The sequence below is a fragment of the Parastagonospora nodorum genome, assembly GCF_000146915.1.
Source record: "Parastagonospora nodorum SN15 chromosome Unknown scaffold_7, whole genome shotgun sequence".
NCBI lineage: Eukaryota > Fungi > Ascomycota > Dothideomycetes > Pleosporales > Phaeosphaeriaceae > Parastagonospora > Parastagonospora nodorum.
Genome location: NW_001884555.1, coordinates 188,771 through 203,802, shown reverse-complemented (window position 1 = coordinate 203,802; position 15,032 = coordinate 188,771). Strand labels below are relative to the sequence as shown.

General features: G+C 48.8%; 3 protein-coding genes across 3 annotated transcripts; 1 reads left to right on the top strand and 2 right to left on the bottom strand.

Moving 5' to 3' along the window:
* Positions 1–1,612: 1,612 nt before the first annotated feature.
* Positions 1,613–2,525, top strand: SNOG_04869 (hypothetical protein; the record flags this gene model as incomplete). Its single annotated transcript, XM_001795229.1, has 2 exons — positions 1,613–1,679; positions 1,834–2,525. 2 exons carry the CDS (start codon positions 1,613–1,615, stop codon positions 2,523–2,525), a joined length of 759 nt encoding a protein of 252 aa, XP_001795281.1.
* A 980-nt stretch (positions 2,526–3,505) lies between these two features.
* SNOG_04868 (hypothetical protein) lies at positions 3,506–11,536 on the bottom strand (the record flags this gene model as incomplete). The annotated part of the gene is made up of 9 exons (XM_001795228.1): positions 3,506–4,138; positions 4,198–4,374; positions 4,433–7,712; positions 7,756–9,516; positions 9,580–10,081; positions 10,135–10,328; positions 10,380–10,501; positions 10,563–10,812; positions 10,887–11,536. 9 exons carry the CDS (start codon positions 11,534–11,536, stop codon positions 3,506–3,508), a joined length of 7,569 nt encoding a protein of 2,522 aa, XP_001795280.1.
* A 1,142-nt stretch (positions 11,537–12,678) lies between these two features.
* On the bottom strand, positions 12,679–14,445 carry SNOG_04866 (hypothetical protein; the record flags this gene model as incomplete). The annotated part of the gene is made up of 1 exon (XM_001795227.1): positions 12,679–14,445. One exon carries the CDS (start codon positions 14,443–14,445, stop codon positions 12,679–12,681), a length of 1,767 nt encoding a protein of 588 aa, XP_001795279.1.
* Between the last annotated feature and the right edge of the window lie 587 nt (positions 14,446–15,032).

Genomic DNA, 15,032 nt, shown 5'->3' with positions numbered 1-15,032 from the left:
TAACTAAGATATAGTATAAAGATACTAATAGTATATAAAATAAGTTTAAAAGTTAATATATACTATTTATAGTATCTAATATATAATATTTCTTAAACTTAGTACTAAGTAACTACGTTCTTCTATAACTTCTTTAATAAATTAGCTATAAGTCTAGAACTTTAGAATACTATTCCTTTACTTATAATATATATTATATTAAAGTTAGTAAGAGATTTATTAAAGTATAGCTTAAGTTACTAGAGTCTAAAGCTAAGTAAGCTCTTAGACTTTACTAAGCTATAACTTTAGTAATACTAGGCCTAATTAGGTAATTTATAAGATATTAGAAAGCTTTCATTTAGAGCTTTTAGAATATTTAATAAAATTCTAAAAAAGTCTGATACTTATAGAGTTATAGAGAGAAACATAATTCTAGAAAAAAGTAGGCAGCTCGTCTGTGTAGGCGGCTCGCCTGTGGATACGTTATGCATAGTTAGAGTTTTAGTAAGATCTTAGCAGAGCTAGCTACTCGCCTATGCTAGCTACTCGCTCGTAAGGTACGTTAGTAGTAGTAGAGATATTTAAGATTAAAGTTAGGATATTCTATATAAGATCATCGATTTTGGTAGAGTAGGCCTAAGCTTAATAATAAGTGGGCTCTTTTATGCGAACTGCGTAGCAGGGCAGATGGTTACGTGGGGCAGCACCGTAACAGCTTAGCTGTGCCTCAGCACGGACTGATAAGTAAGCAAACCACGAACCTGTTATAGAACTCACTAAGCAACTATCATACTCAGAGTCGCATGCACGAATAGCAATCTAACTCGTTATAATCACGCACCTCATATAATAGCTGCAATGGAAGATCTAGATCGAAAGCGACATTGCTGGCAATGTCGTCGAAACTGCGTAGTCTGCGACTCCACAGAACCAGAGTGCCAAAGGTGTTCTGCAGCTGGTGCCTTGTGCCTTGGATATGGCGATGTCGAACCCAGAAGACTGAGGTGGCTCGAACCGGGAAAAGTCCTGTCTCGAAATCGCAGAGCGAAGAATGCACATCTGGCTGGGGAACCAACCACGGTCGTCAAAGCTTCAGCCCGGGCTTTTGGGCTGAGGGAAGTTGACCGGAACATGCCATGTCTAACGCCAGAGCAATCTGCCTTTTCTGCCTTGTTTCAAGCCGCGGAGTACTGTAAGTCTTGATTGCTGCCGGCGCTACTGGACGCTAGACACTAACTCGGCCTCTCAGATAACAAATGCATTTTAGAAGACCTGACCCCAATACACGAACTTGGAAGACATCCTTACATACACTACATCTCACCTGCACGCCTGCAGGAGGCTACATCAGTCCCGGAATTTCTAAGGTCCGGCCTTATCTGTATGACCTTAAATCACCGGATGAATCGACTTGGCATAGGTTCCAACTCAGGAGCAAAAGACTTGGCAGAAAAATATTATACTCACTGGGGCATTACGATCCGCTCGCTCAGTGAGCAATTTAGTGTGGAGAATTTGCGCACCAGCGATGTTGTCCTCGCGGGAATTTTGACCCTCTTACTTGCTGATGTAAGTCTAGCACTGTGAATGAAGGTGCATGACCTCTACTAATGTAAACTACAGATCCAAAATGGCGCTCAGGTCTCGTGGCATCATCACTTTGATGGTGTTCGCAGGCTTGTTAGCTTGCGTGGCGGGTTTCGTGCATTGGCCCTATCGCAAAGCCTGGCCCCGTTGTTAAATTGTCTTTGGTTGTACGTAGTCTTACACCCGCTGCTGATGAACCTGTCAAGAATTGAGAACTAACGTTTTCGTATAGCATAAGTATCATCGCAAACACAACGTGTCCAGCGTCTTACCTCGACTTGTCAACAATTCCGCATGTCGAAACATCGACCTTTATGCAAGAACACTACCGCTACGCAACGACACCAACGCAAATGTTTCCTCCACACTTGCTAGCCGAGGTTTCAAAGATTAACTATCTCCGTCTGCAAGCGAAGAGCAAGAAGGAAATTACGGAGGATCATCTCTTGGACGAAGCGTACAACATACTAGAGAGCATCGAAGCATTTTCCCCGGAGGAGTCCACGCAATCCAAGTTCTCGTCAAAAGAAGATTGGATACGCATCGCAATTCTCTACAGATCTGCGACAGCACTTTATTGTATTCTCTCTTTACAGAGCGTATCAGTGTTTCCCGAGAATTCGGCGTTGAGGGCTACCTGTGTCACCCATGGTCAGGTTCTGCTGCATCACCTCCCCGAAGGCCTGTCATCCGCCAGAACCAAGAGATTCATGTTGTGGCCATTGGTACTGCTCGGTGTGGAGGCGGTCCACAGTGGTATGGCGACTCGTGACTTTGTCTCGAAGCAGCTACCAGAGCTGAGCCGGTCTGTCGGCACATCCATACCCCTAACAGCCCAAAGTGTGCTTCAATCGTTTTGGGCATCCGGTCTCAACCGTTGGGATACCTGCTTTGACAGACCGTATCCATTCACGATGCAGATTGCAGTGGACGTTAGCAGAGTATCTGCACCTTGATAGTCGGAGTCCGGGCTATGTGGGGAGGTATGCAAATAGACTCTTCCGCATCCAGGATCTTCTCAACGATCAAACCTCTCTGTTTTTCACTTGAAAGCTAATTGAACGGCTCGCGCGCTCTTCAGTGACTCTGGCATGGTTACACTCGCGTCTGGGGCTGCACATTTGGCCCAAAGAATCTCTCTATCTGGTGCTGCCATGTCTCCTCCTCGATTGCAGAATGTTCTTCTTGACTGCCGATTCGATATAGTCTTCGCGTCACCGTCTATAGAGTGCGTGATAAACTGACCTTCGATATGGTCTCTAGGGCTCCCTGTTGCAACAAGTGACTCGCGCGTCGAACAACGAAGTGGCCTCACTCTGCAAGCATAGGCTCTAATTCTTGCTGAACAGTGATGGCATAACACTTCATCCTGCCAGACGCCGCCGTAGTTAAAGGCACGCTGTATCTGTCATCGACCTCGCCCCCAAGAAACATCTTCGTTGTTTCTGTCACCTCGCACGAGAACCAAATGCTAAGACCTACGAGAGGTTTTACATGAGCATGTACTTAAAGGTATTGAGCGACGGCGGGAATTTTCTGCCAGCTCGCTAGCAGTCACACAGAAATCTACTAACTAAATGTTGCGACAACGCAAACGACGGCGCGAACGTTTTCTGATTCTTTTATATTGCAGAACGACAACTGAGAATCCTACGGAATATAGAACACCGAAACTCAGATTTACGTTCAATGAGGCTTCTACACCCGTAGTAAGAAGATGCTAGTAAGCCCCTTCTAGGATCGGTGTCTGCAGCCCCTCAGATTGCCAGCTCAACGATAATGCGACTGCATTAAGAGATAGGGCAAGACGGTGCTGAAAATGGGAGATGATATTCATAAGACTGCTAAAGCAACGAATTGTCCCATTCTCCTGCTCTGCAAAAGAGCCAGACCTGTTCAGGAAATTTCCTCGATGTTTGAACTCCGGTATCGCCATTTAATCTGCCTTCCTTTGTGACAAAATTTCGCCTGCGAGGGCACGCAGACTATCAGCCTGCATGATCGCACTCAAGGTTAGCTCAACAGCAGTTTCTCTGCGGATCCAATTGCGCAGCTCGACAGAAACCAGAGAATCGAGATTGTACGATGTAAGAGGCGCATCTGGCAGCACTTCTTCCCGCTCAATCATGGTCATTGCAGAGACTTTTGTGATCATCGCCTCAGTCAGACCAACCAAGGGGTCTTCGGCAGTGGTCCAGGATGTGGAGTGAAGGTCGGCTCCTCCACCCACAGCCTTGACTCGATTTCTCTTGTCGCTCATGAGACGGACCTTGGTATGAACCGGGTGGAAATATTTCCAACCACCATTTTGGACCGGCTGACCGTCAATGTAGACCATGAAAGTCTGTGCTCTGCCGTTGTAGACGAATGGGGAAGACGGCCCGAGCAGAATGCCACCAAAGATCGCTCGAATGTCCGCCATTGTGATGGCCACACCAAGCGATTCCTTGAGGATCTCGCTCAAATTGTTGTCCGCCACGTAGCCTACGTCCAGCACGACAGGCAAAGCGACCGAAACAGTGTATTGGCCGCGGGCATTACGATATTGGGAGAATGCGTTGTAGAATCCCTGAATTCATGTTAACATTTCTCTGGCCATCTGAGTGCTATTCTTGTTGTGTCACTTACGGCAGTGCCGGCGTAGATGGCCTGGCCAAGATTTCCGGTGTCTCCGTTGAAAGAAGAAAGAGCAACGAAAAAATCAAGGTCGTTTGGCATAAGCTCATGAAGATTCCACGCGCCCTTCACCCTGGGCGTGGTTATAATATTCCAATCTTCGAGAGTGGAGTTGACAAATAGTTTGTCCTAGGAGGCTCAGTCAGCAACTCACTTTGATCCTCTTCAGTACTGGCAAATAACTTACACTCAAAAGGAGAGCGCTATGTATGACACCACGAACCGGAGGGAGGTCTCTTATGGCGTCCACAACTCCGGCAAGCTCATTCCGGTGACCAACGTTACAGGAGAAAATCTTCACACAAATATCAGTGTCTCTGTACTTGTTCAGTATCTTTTGAGCCTCAGGCCCGGTTGCTCCACTACGGCTGAGAAGGACGATGTATCGCGCTCCGTGATCAATCATCCAATAGGCGAGATCAAGACCAATACCGCGCGTCCCACCAGCAACAAGATATGTCGCATCTGACTTCAAGGCCACATCCAAGGGCCGCAAGGCTGTCTCCGCGATGACACTGTCGTCCTTGCCTAACGTGATAACCATCTTGCCCATATGCTCACCAGACTTCAGCTTTCGAAGAGCAGTCGCAAATTGGGAGATGGGAGTTGTAGTCACCGGCTGAATGGGTTCAATGTTGCCGCGCTCGAGCAAAGTGACCACCTCGGTGAAAACGTCCTTGACGTCGTCTTGTCGGTACTGGTAGAGGTCGCGGAGATCAATGCCAGTATACATGACGTTTCTGTTGAAAGGTTTCATAGGTAGATTGTTGTTCTGGAAGGCGTCCTTTTTGCTTATCTCGATGAATCGACCAAAGGGTGCGGTCAAAGCCCAAGTCTCTGTCATCAGCTCCCCGCCCAGAGAATTCACGATGACATCTATACCCTTGTTGGCCGTCGCACTCAAGATCTGGTCCCTGAACTCTGGGGTGCGGCTTGAGAAAATTTGATCCTTGGGGATGCCGAACTTTTGGTGTAAGAAATCTCTCTTCGCTTCATTCCCAGCAGTAACATAGATGTGAGCGCCCACGTTCTGCGCAAGCATCACGCATGCCTGACCTACAGAGCCAGTGGCCGCATGAATGAGGACCGTCTCATTCTTCCTAAGTCGCGCTTTCTGGGTAAGAGCCAGTACCGCTAGGCAATATGCGAGTGGTAGGGTAGCAGCATCGGTGACACTGACGCCCTGTGGGATCTTGCCGACTAGCCATGATGGCAGCTTTATTTCCGTGGCCAGAGCGCTGGAATCAGGCGTAAGGAAGAAGACATCATCTCCTTCTCGCAGATGTGAGACCCGAGAGCCAGTCTTGATGATCTTGCCGGCTCCTTCGTAGCTAGGTGGAGCCCAAGGGATCGATCCAAGTACCACTTCGAGATCGCGATGGCCTACACCTGCTGCCTCAACCCTTACCACAACATCGTCTTCGCCAAGTCGGGAGATATCAGTCCTCTGGAAATATATGGTATCAGGACTTCCTGCGGCATCTATAGTCATTTCCAAACCGCGGTCACTGTTGTCCCATAAGTTCTGCATTTTGCGGAAAGCTACCCCTTCCTCAACGGCGAATTGCTCCTTAACCTCTTTCAGTTGCCGCATTCGTGGAAGTTGGATCGCGCCGTCATGCCAGACGAAGTCAAAGTCTTGGTCGCGCGACAGCTCGGGGTCGCGTAGTTTCGTGGCAAGTTTCAAGATCCCCATGGCACCCTGAGACGTGCATGGCACATCTTCGAACAAGATCAAGTTCTTCAAGTCAACCTCCATACGTAAGGTGCGCACCATGCCTTGTATGATCTTGGCATCGGGTGAAGTTCCCTCGGGTGTAACCCACAGTAATCCTGTGTTCTGTAGAAGCAGGTTCTGTAGGCTCTTGAACCTGTCTTGGTCCATGTCCTGCAGAGCGCTTCTACGCGGAGAGTCGATGAATACATAGTATGGGTTATCTTCAGGATCGATTTCAGCATAGGGTTTCATCTCAGTGGGATAGCCGAGTTCCTTCGAGATCAGGTCCGCCACTGACTGGGCAAACTCCACCTCGTTTTCATCCAGGAAAGGCCCGCAGATAGTGACCGGCCTGCTATCGTCCTGTATTCCGATTCTGGCAGAGCACATGATGCTCACAAAGGGCTTGTCAGTTCCGTACCTACTAGGAAGAACCACGTCAACGCCAGAAAACCCACTGTCAAGGAGCAGTTGATTCCACACATTCGCTGGCATCATCGGACCCACTTCGTGGTCACGGTATTTATCTTCGGCTTCCCACCATCCAGGAAGTAGCGAAAATGGAAGAACAGAGGCTGGGTGACGCATGGCCTCTAGCAAGATGAGCTTGCCCCCTGGTTTCAACAAGCTCCGTACGTGGGTCATGGTCTTTACCATATCTGCGGTCGCATGCAGGACGTTTGCTGCAATGACTACGTCATAGTCTTGCTGTTCGAAGCCTTGGCTGTTGGGGTCCTGAGTGATATCAAGCTTCTTATAAGTGATGCGCTGCGACCAATCACTCAGCTTCTTGCGGGCCATCTCAAAGAAGCCAGACGAAATGTCCGTGAAAGTGTAGTCGAGCACTGCCAACTCATCCCTACCACGCGATAGACCCTCGATTACAGGTAGGGTTGTGCCAGCTGTTCCGCCTCCGATCTCCAGAATGCGTTGGTTGGGCTCAAGGTCGGCCAAGTATTCGGTCAAGTGACCAAGTACCTTGCTGAGGTGGGCATTCGTTACATCGGCCTCATAGTGGCGTGTAAGACGACCATCAGTAAGCATGATTTCCAGTGGTTCTATGTTGCCGCGCAGTATATCCACGATGTGTTCACCCATAATGCAGATGAGTTCGCCCTGGGCATCGCTGGTCCGCACCTCATTTAGCAGAGCTGTGGGCTCACTGGTATAGTCCAAGTCGTACTCAGCAACAGTCTTGAAGCCCCAATGAACGAATCGGGCCAGGTGATGTGGTAGCTTGGAGTAGTCAAGGTCGGCCGTTTCTCTCAACGCTTTCTCAATGTAGTAACACGCAGCCTCTTCACCTTTGCGAATGCGAATATCTTCTTCCACCCCCAACTCTCCAGCCGCATCGCAAAGCTTCTCTCTTAGCTGCTTCTGTGGGACAAAGTCATAGCGTGGTAGGACTTCCCAGGACCAGTTGTCTGGCACAGTCGCGGAGGGATCAATAACCTCTTCAGCTGAACCAATGTTGCGGAATGCGCAGGATTCCCATTCAGCGATGGGCGTCAATTTATCATCGGAATCTCTTGCGAAGGCGGCAACTCCAACGTGCATGCGACCACCTCTTACATCGTAGTCAAGTCGACGCATAACTATGTCGAAGCGATGCAAATGATCTGACGGAATTTTGTTGGAGACCCTGAAACGGCTGATGTAGTTGGGCATCTGGGCGGGTCGCCTCCCGTGCTCATCATATTGGAGAGGTCCACCGCCTTGGAGAAAACCATCTAGTGTTGGAGGATCAATACTGACAGGCGATCCTCGGGCGTATGGATCGCGTAGAGCCTCACCAAGGTCCCTCAATCGGTGTTCGAGGATCGTGTAACTCTTTCTCTTCGTAGAATTTCACGTTGTTTCGAAATGAAGGCCCGTACAATGTAGCACGAAGGCCTGCGGTCTCGTACTCAGCATTGATATCATGCTCCTTCAAGCCGGTCGTCGTGTTGACCAGGGGAAGAGAAGCACGGAATGTGGGTGTGTCCATGGACATTTCGTTCATTTCGGGCTCAATTTGGCCCCAACTGTGCTTTGTCCACCCGCTTTCCTCTGCCCATGTCATAATCTCGAACGACCAAGCTTTGGTAGAAAAGGATCCCTCACCAATCACTGCTGGCTTGAGCTTCGTCGTCATATCGACAGTCGTCTCCTCGTGTATCTCCAGACTTCGGACGACGTGGAAGTCAGTTACGAGAAAAGCAGCGGCAGTGGTGGACAGTGTTCTTCGGGCAGCCTCGATAGCGCAAGACATATAACCTGTCATAGGGAAGATGGTGGCTCCACCAACGACATGGTCGCGAATCCATGGCATTTCGTCCAGAGTGAACACCTGCCTGTATGTCCGCTCTTGGCTAGCGTTGGGGCTGATCTTGCGTCCCAGGAGAGGATGGAAATTCTCACCCGGAAAGTACTTGTCATTTGTAGATCTTGGCCTTAGCTCGTAATCGGTTTTGTCCCAGGCATAAGCCGGAAGCTCGGTGATGACTTCAGCATTATGTTTGTCGGTCTGGTTGATTGCTTTTAGTTCAACACGTGTTCCCAGAGTGAACAGGGTGCCGGCTAGCTCCAGCATAGATTGAGTGGCGTCAATACCACGCAGTAAAGTTGGCAGGTATGTGAAAGAGGCGGGACTCCAGTTCTGTTGGACCTGTACAAGTTCTGCTGTCTGTTTGATCGGGTTTCTCAGAGCCGCATGTGGACCAATCTCTATGACCACTCTGGGCAATGCCTGTGCAGCCTTACTTTTGCCAAGATGTTCAGGTGCCAGAAGACCTTGGACTGCATCCATGAACATGACTGGTTGGACAAGATTCTTTACCCAATAGGAAGGATCGATCTTGTCCACCACTCGCCCAGTGACGGATGACACGAACATTGGATGAGCCGTGGATTTCTTTCCGGAAAAGGGGGCATCTTCACTGAAATAGGGTTCAATATCCTCGAGGTAAGATTTGGCAACCGCTTCCATGTGCCGAGAATGGTAGGCCATTTGAACCTTGAGTTTGCGAGTGAACAGACCTGTGGCTTCCGCAGCTTTGTGGACGTTGTCAATTGCAGACTGGTCTCCTGAAATTGTGACGGAGTTTGAGCTGTTGACAGCAGCAACTGTGGCATACGCTTCAGCATGCTCCTCTATCAGCCTTGAGGCCTCCTCAAAGCTCACACCAAGAGCTAGCATGGCCCCTTTCTCTCCTGGCTGCTGCTTTGTGGCCAGTTGAGCGGCTGCTTGACCGCGGAAATATGACACAGCAATAGCTTGTTGAAAAGTGATCAGGCCGGCAGCATATGCCGCCGCAATCTCACCGCTAGAGTGTCCGGTGACTGCAGCTGGAGTGATTCCCCAGTCCTTCAATAGTGCGACCAAAGCCAACTGTACCACGGTACAGGCAGGCTGACTGATTTCTGCATCATCGACTCGTGATTCAGACGGTATCTTCCGAAGCTCTTCAATCAGGGACCAGGTCGCTCCCATTTTTTGGAGTTGCAGTTCAGCCGCTTTCAGTGTCTTGTCGAAGATTTCGAAGTGTCCCAATCCGGAAGACATTCCAGCATACCTTAAGAAAAGGATTAGTATAACGCTCTTCCTCTCATCTCTTCTGATGCTGTCTCAAACTTACTGAGCGCCTTGTCCAGTGAACACGAAGAGAACTGCCCGCTCCTTTGTTCTTGTTGGCTTCAATACCGACAATCTCTCTTGTAGGCTCTCCATGGAATCAGCAACAGCGGCAACTCGATACGGGTGATGATTACGGCGCTGTCCGAGCGTATAACTTAGGTTTGTCGCAAATTCACTTGATTCTGATACTGTGTCCAAGTATTCATCGAAAGTAATCAGGTACGATGTAAGGCTCTTCTGAGTCTTAGCTGAAAAGACATAGAGCCGTTGAGTCTGCTTAGCGATGCCATTGCCGTTTTCCATAAGACCATTTGTCCCGTTAAATTCCTTGATGGCATGCCCATTTGTACCGTTAGCTTCATTTGTGACATGGCCATTCATACCGTTGGGCTCTTGTGTGGCATGGCTATTCGTACCGTCGGCCCCATTGATAGTGCGACCATTCGATACAGCCTTGGAAGGTGCAGCCTCCATCAGGATTGCAGAGTTGCTGCCACCAAACCCTTTGAGACTCCAATCAGATCGTTTTAGAACATCTTTTAAGGGTGTAACTCACCGAAGTTGGTCACAATACACCGTCTTTTCTCGTTCTCTGGCCATGGAATTGGCATTTCTGGGATCTTGATCTTCTCGTGACCTTCGATCTTCGGATTGATTTTCTCAAAACCGGCGGTTGGTAGTACCATGCCTTTCTTGAGCATCATGATTGCTTTGACCATGGCGAGTACACCACTTGCCCCTTCCAGATGTCTGCGACTAGTGTGAAAAGATGATTGTCAGACTCTTTGGATGTAAGCTTACCCAAAATTTGACTTTAGAGATCCTAGATAGATAGGATTGCTCGCCGTGCGATTTCTGGCGAGCACGGCGGTGAATGCTCCAGCTTCAATTGGATCACCGACTGCTGTTCCCGTTCCGTGACCCTGAAAGTGATTAGCATGTGTTACGACGAACAGAATCCCTTATCTCCGTCAGAGAGCATACCTCGACAACAGGTGTATCGGAAGGATCTACACCAGCCGCGTTATGCACGGCCCAGAGCAATTTCTGTTGAGCCAATCCGTTTGGCATCGTAATTCCATCCGATCTGCCGCTGTGATTGCATGCGGTACTAAGAATCAGTGCCTGAATCGGATCACCATCACGGATGGCATCGTCGTAACGCTTCAGTAATAGACATGCGGCACCCTCACCACGGCCAAAGCCTGATGCTTTGGTATCATACGAGTAGCTTCTGCCGTGCTCAGATAGCGCTCTAAATATCAGTGTTAGTATTTCCATAGATATTTCAGAGAACCACCAACTTACCCAGTCTTCTCTAGCACCAACCAGCCAGCTGGACTCAGATTCAGTGATGCTGAGCCAACGAAGGCTCCATCGCACTCGCCGTTTCGTAAGGCTCTGACAGCCATGTCTGCCGCGTAGACACTACTAGCGCACGCAGCATCTGCGACAACACTTGGACCATCAATGTCGAAGAAGTACGAGACACGATTAGCGGCCATACATGGAGCGGCCCCCGTTCCTGAGAATGTCTGTATGGCATGCTCGTCATCGCCTAGGCGCTGAGCATACTCGTGCTGCCCCGAGCCAACAAACACACCTATCTTTTTGCCGGCGAGATCGACAAAGGTCTTGCCTGCATCCTCGGCTGCTTCCAATGCTACCTCGAGCATTAGACGATGCTGTGGATCCGCATGCTTGGCTTCGTCGGCCCTCATGTTGAAGAAGGCAGCATCGAAACCAAAGGGGCTGTCGATGAAATGTGCTCCTTTGGTACCGACCACGCCTGATTTCTGACCACCAGCCTGGTAATAGGCAGATTGATCATAGCGATCAGCTGGAACACTAGTCCAAGCTGACCTTGCTTGAGACAGGTATTCCCAAAGGCTTTTCCCATGGACCCCAGGAGCACGGTAGGAAAGACCAATGACGGCAACGCGACTTTCAGGTGCCATTCTGAGTATGAAAATACGGTGGAATTTGGTTGGCTACGTGTGTTGTGCAACAATTGTTCAGTGACACATAATCAGACGAACTGTAATATTGAGAGAATGAATAGAAGGGTGCATGATTGAGGAGAGCTTCTGTTGCGTATCCTTAAATACCTTGCTCTATGTACATATTTCACTGAACCCCCTTGCACCAGATATTTCCCTCACACCAACTCCTTCTCTTCCACCAACTCTTACCCCCCCACACCAAGTCACCCCCTCACATGAGTTCCGTTCCGCGGTCGAGAGATACGCCCAAACCCCTTCCTAGATGGGTAAATAGCCCATTCTCACCTGCCGTTGGCCAATACCGTTTAGCTTCTTGTGGTTCGCCGAAGCCACAATACCTTATGCAGATCATGGTCCCTGCCACTTACACACCACACCGATGGCTCTTATCGAGACCAGACCAGGGTGAGAATTTAATTGGATTGTTAGAACTGAGTCATCCTGCGAACTCGGATCATATCCCGTTCAGTAGGATTCAGACCTTGCTGGATTATCTCCAACCTGCATCAACTGTCGCAAGGATTGAGATACACAACCATGCATTTACGGAGTTCGTGTCCTAAGCGCTGACACGCATCAGATCCAGTTGCCTGCTCTTCTTAGCCCAACGTGGAGATCTTGGAAGCTGGTCTTATCTGTCGCGTGTTACATGACAGTAGGATAATTGGTGGCCCTGTTGCGACCTATGAATAGGTACTTCTTCGCGGACCGGGCGTAAAGTGTTTGAGTGCTTACTTAAGGTATTTTATACTTCCCGTAGCGTTCAATTTGTCATCCTTCAATATTGATCCGATGATAATTATCCAGTACCAGCATGTGCGAGCATTCAGGCGAATGCGTCGAATTAGGAAACATGATCTGGAGGGAAAACTGACGATTTCTAAAGTTATTACTAAATGAATGAAACAGATAGTGAATCACTGTTGATTCTGACAGTAGAGACATGTTATAGTGCTCAGGTTCATCATTTAACACAGCATTGCCGATAGGAACTTTGGAAATGGAAACAATCTGATATATCAACGTTGCTATGACAAGAGCTACGTTCGAAAATAACGCTATCCCATCCTGCCATAACTTTCTGGTGCGAAATCCTACTATCGGCGCTGAGACACCTTGAAACTCAGATCTGGATCTTTCTCCAAGGACACAATTCCAGCCCATTGTACATTCCGCAATTTTGCATCTAGTCTTCTCTCCGCATCTTGGTGAGCCTCTCCTTCTAACCTTGTTGGTTGAATTCTGTGTCTCCTCAGTAGGCATAGAATCAAGGTTGTGATCTCCACTTGTGCCATTTTCTGTCCTGGACATATTCGAGGCCCCTGTGACCATGGCACGAATGTGCCTTTGGGTGGGTGAAAATGAATGGTCGCCGATCCAGGCGGATTGATCCATCTCGACGGGCGAAATAAATCCTCGTCTGGAATACAAGTACTGGGTTTGAACCGATCTGGATCTGATTGATGATTGATATCTTTCCATGACGGCAAGTGGTGGAGAGCCACCACATTTACATGGACCCTGGTCTTGGCTGGAAGTCGTACTGTAGTCTCCGATGATGTTTGAACAATTTGGGGACCTGATGCTACCCTGAATAAGCGCGAGGCGGAGCCATACAATCTCTCCGTTTCCATGACGAACGCTAGTGTGCGGACAGCCTCCGGATAGATAGTCGTATAATCTAGGGTACCCATTCCATCTCCGTGAGCAGGTATCAGGTTATCGACTTCTTCGATTAGCCAATCTTGCCATAATGAAAACCTTGCTAAAAGGACTACAGCAAAGTCCAAGGCCCCTGCGATAGTTTTGAATCCACCAGCGGTAAAGGCGAACAAATTGCTGATCATTTCATCCCCGGACAGTGTCTGTTGGGGCTCATTTCCATTTTGAGATGCTTGAACCAAGAGTGCTATGAAGTCCGGGTTGGAAGAAGCGCTGGATTGCCCCGTGGCTATGCGACTCTGCTCTTGGTCGATCAAGGCCTGATTGCGCATGCGGAATTCCGTCATGGAACGTCCTACTTTCCTCATCTTCTTATGTCCTGGCGCCCATGATGGCCAGTAATTGAGAAGAAGTGGCGGAAGTATAGCAAGCCCGAACGCATTGTTCACATAGGTGAGAAGCGCATCTTTGTAAGCCATCTGATAAGGAAACTGAGGTTCATGTTTTTCCTCATCATACCAAGGAAACTTGTCACCAATACCAACGCCGATGAGGATGCTGAAGCTGACCTGAGTGAGCCTGTCAAACAGCATCGTAGTTTCGATCGAGCTCTTTTTGTTGGGCGAGACTGGAAGTAAGTCGTGCAGGAGTGTCTGAGAATAGTATATAGATTTTTCGAACACCGCTTTCGATATGCGCTCATTGATGACCTTTGCAACGATCTTGCGGTGTCGAGCCCATTGGACGCCGTTGGAAGTCAAGACGTTGGGGCCGAATTTAGCCAGGAGAAATTCCAATTCACGTGGCTGCTCGAAATCGTGGACCCGGCGCAGTATCTCGTGGGATATTTGGGGATCGGCGGTCCAAAATTCGTACGAACGCAATCCTACCAGTGTGAAGGATGCATCCCGTGCATCTGCGCGATATGCAAGGGTTCTTTGATGGGGATTTGATGGTTCAAAAAGTTCCCAGCCCGGGATCGTTATGGATATGTGCTTCCAAAGCCATGATGGGAGAAGACGCTGTAAGCGGAATCGGTTGCGAGAAGCGAAAAGTATCCAGAGGAAATTGGTTTGGTCAATGGGAACAAACACAACGGGCAAGCCGATTGAGCGAGCATTTGCAAGCATTCTGAGCCATCTGAGTGCTTCCCGGAGGACAACAAGCGAACAAAGAGTAACGAATAGGAGGACAAAAGACATAACGGGCCAGGGGTAGATTATCTGTATGGCGCGGTGTGGTGTCGGGATTGAGTGAGAGAGAGTCAAGTGAAATGTCTTCCCAGTTCTCATTTATCATCAATGTAGTAAGGTAACTTTAGGCTTTGTTCCATAGAATTCAGTTGATTGTAAGAAGCACAAAAAGTAAGATGCGAGGGGAACAAGTCTTTTCAGTCCGTATAATCAGTCAGGGGAGTCCATTTGACCCCGAAATTTCATTTCTTGGCCTTGTTCAAAGCTCGCGACTCTTTCGTCCGTCGAGTCGGCCAGCACGAAACCGTTGATGTCCATAGTTTCGAATCCAACATGCATCATCAACCGGCTTGGCGAACGATTACTACAATCTCACCCGCAGGAGAGGCCTTCTGCTCTCAACGTCAGCCCAAGCTCAATTACAGGCTTACTACCGCATTTGGAGCTTGTCGAATGCTTGGAGGGTGTGGGGGCATTCTGAACCACTTCAAACCTGCATAGGATTTACCAACAGGAGCAGATGCAATGAGCACAGCGCTTTGCATATGCATGTTCCAAGTCCATCAATCACATCTGTTTCTACGAACGCCCGCTTT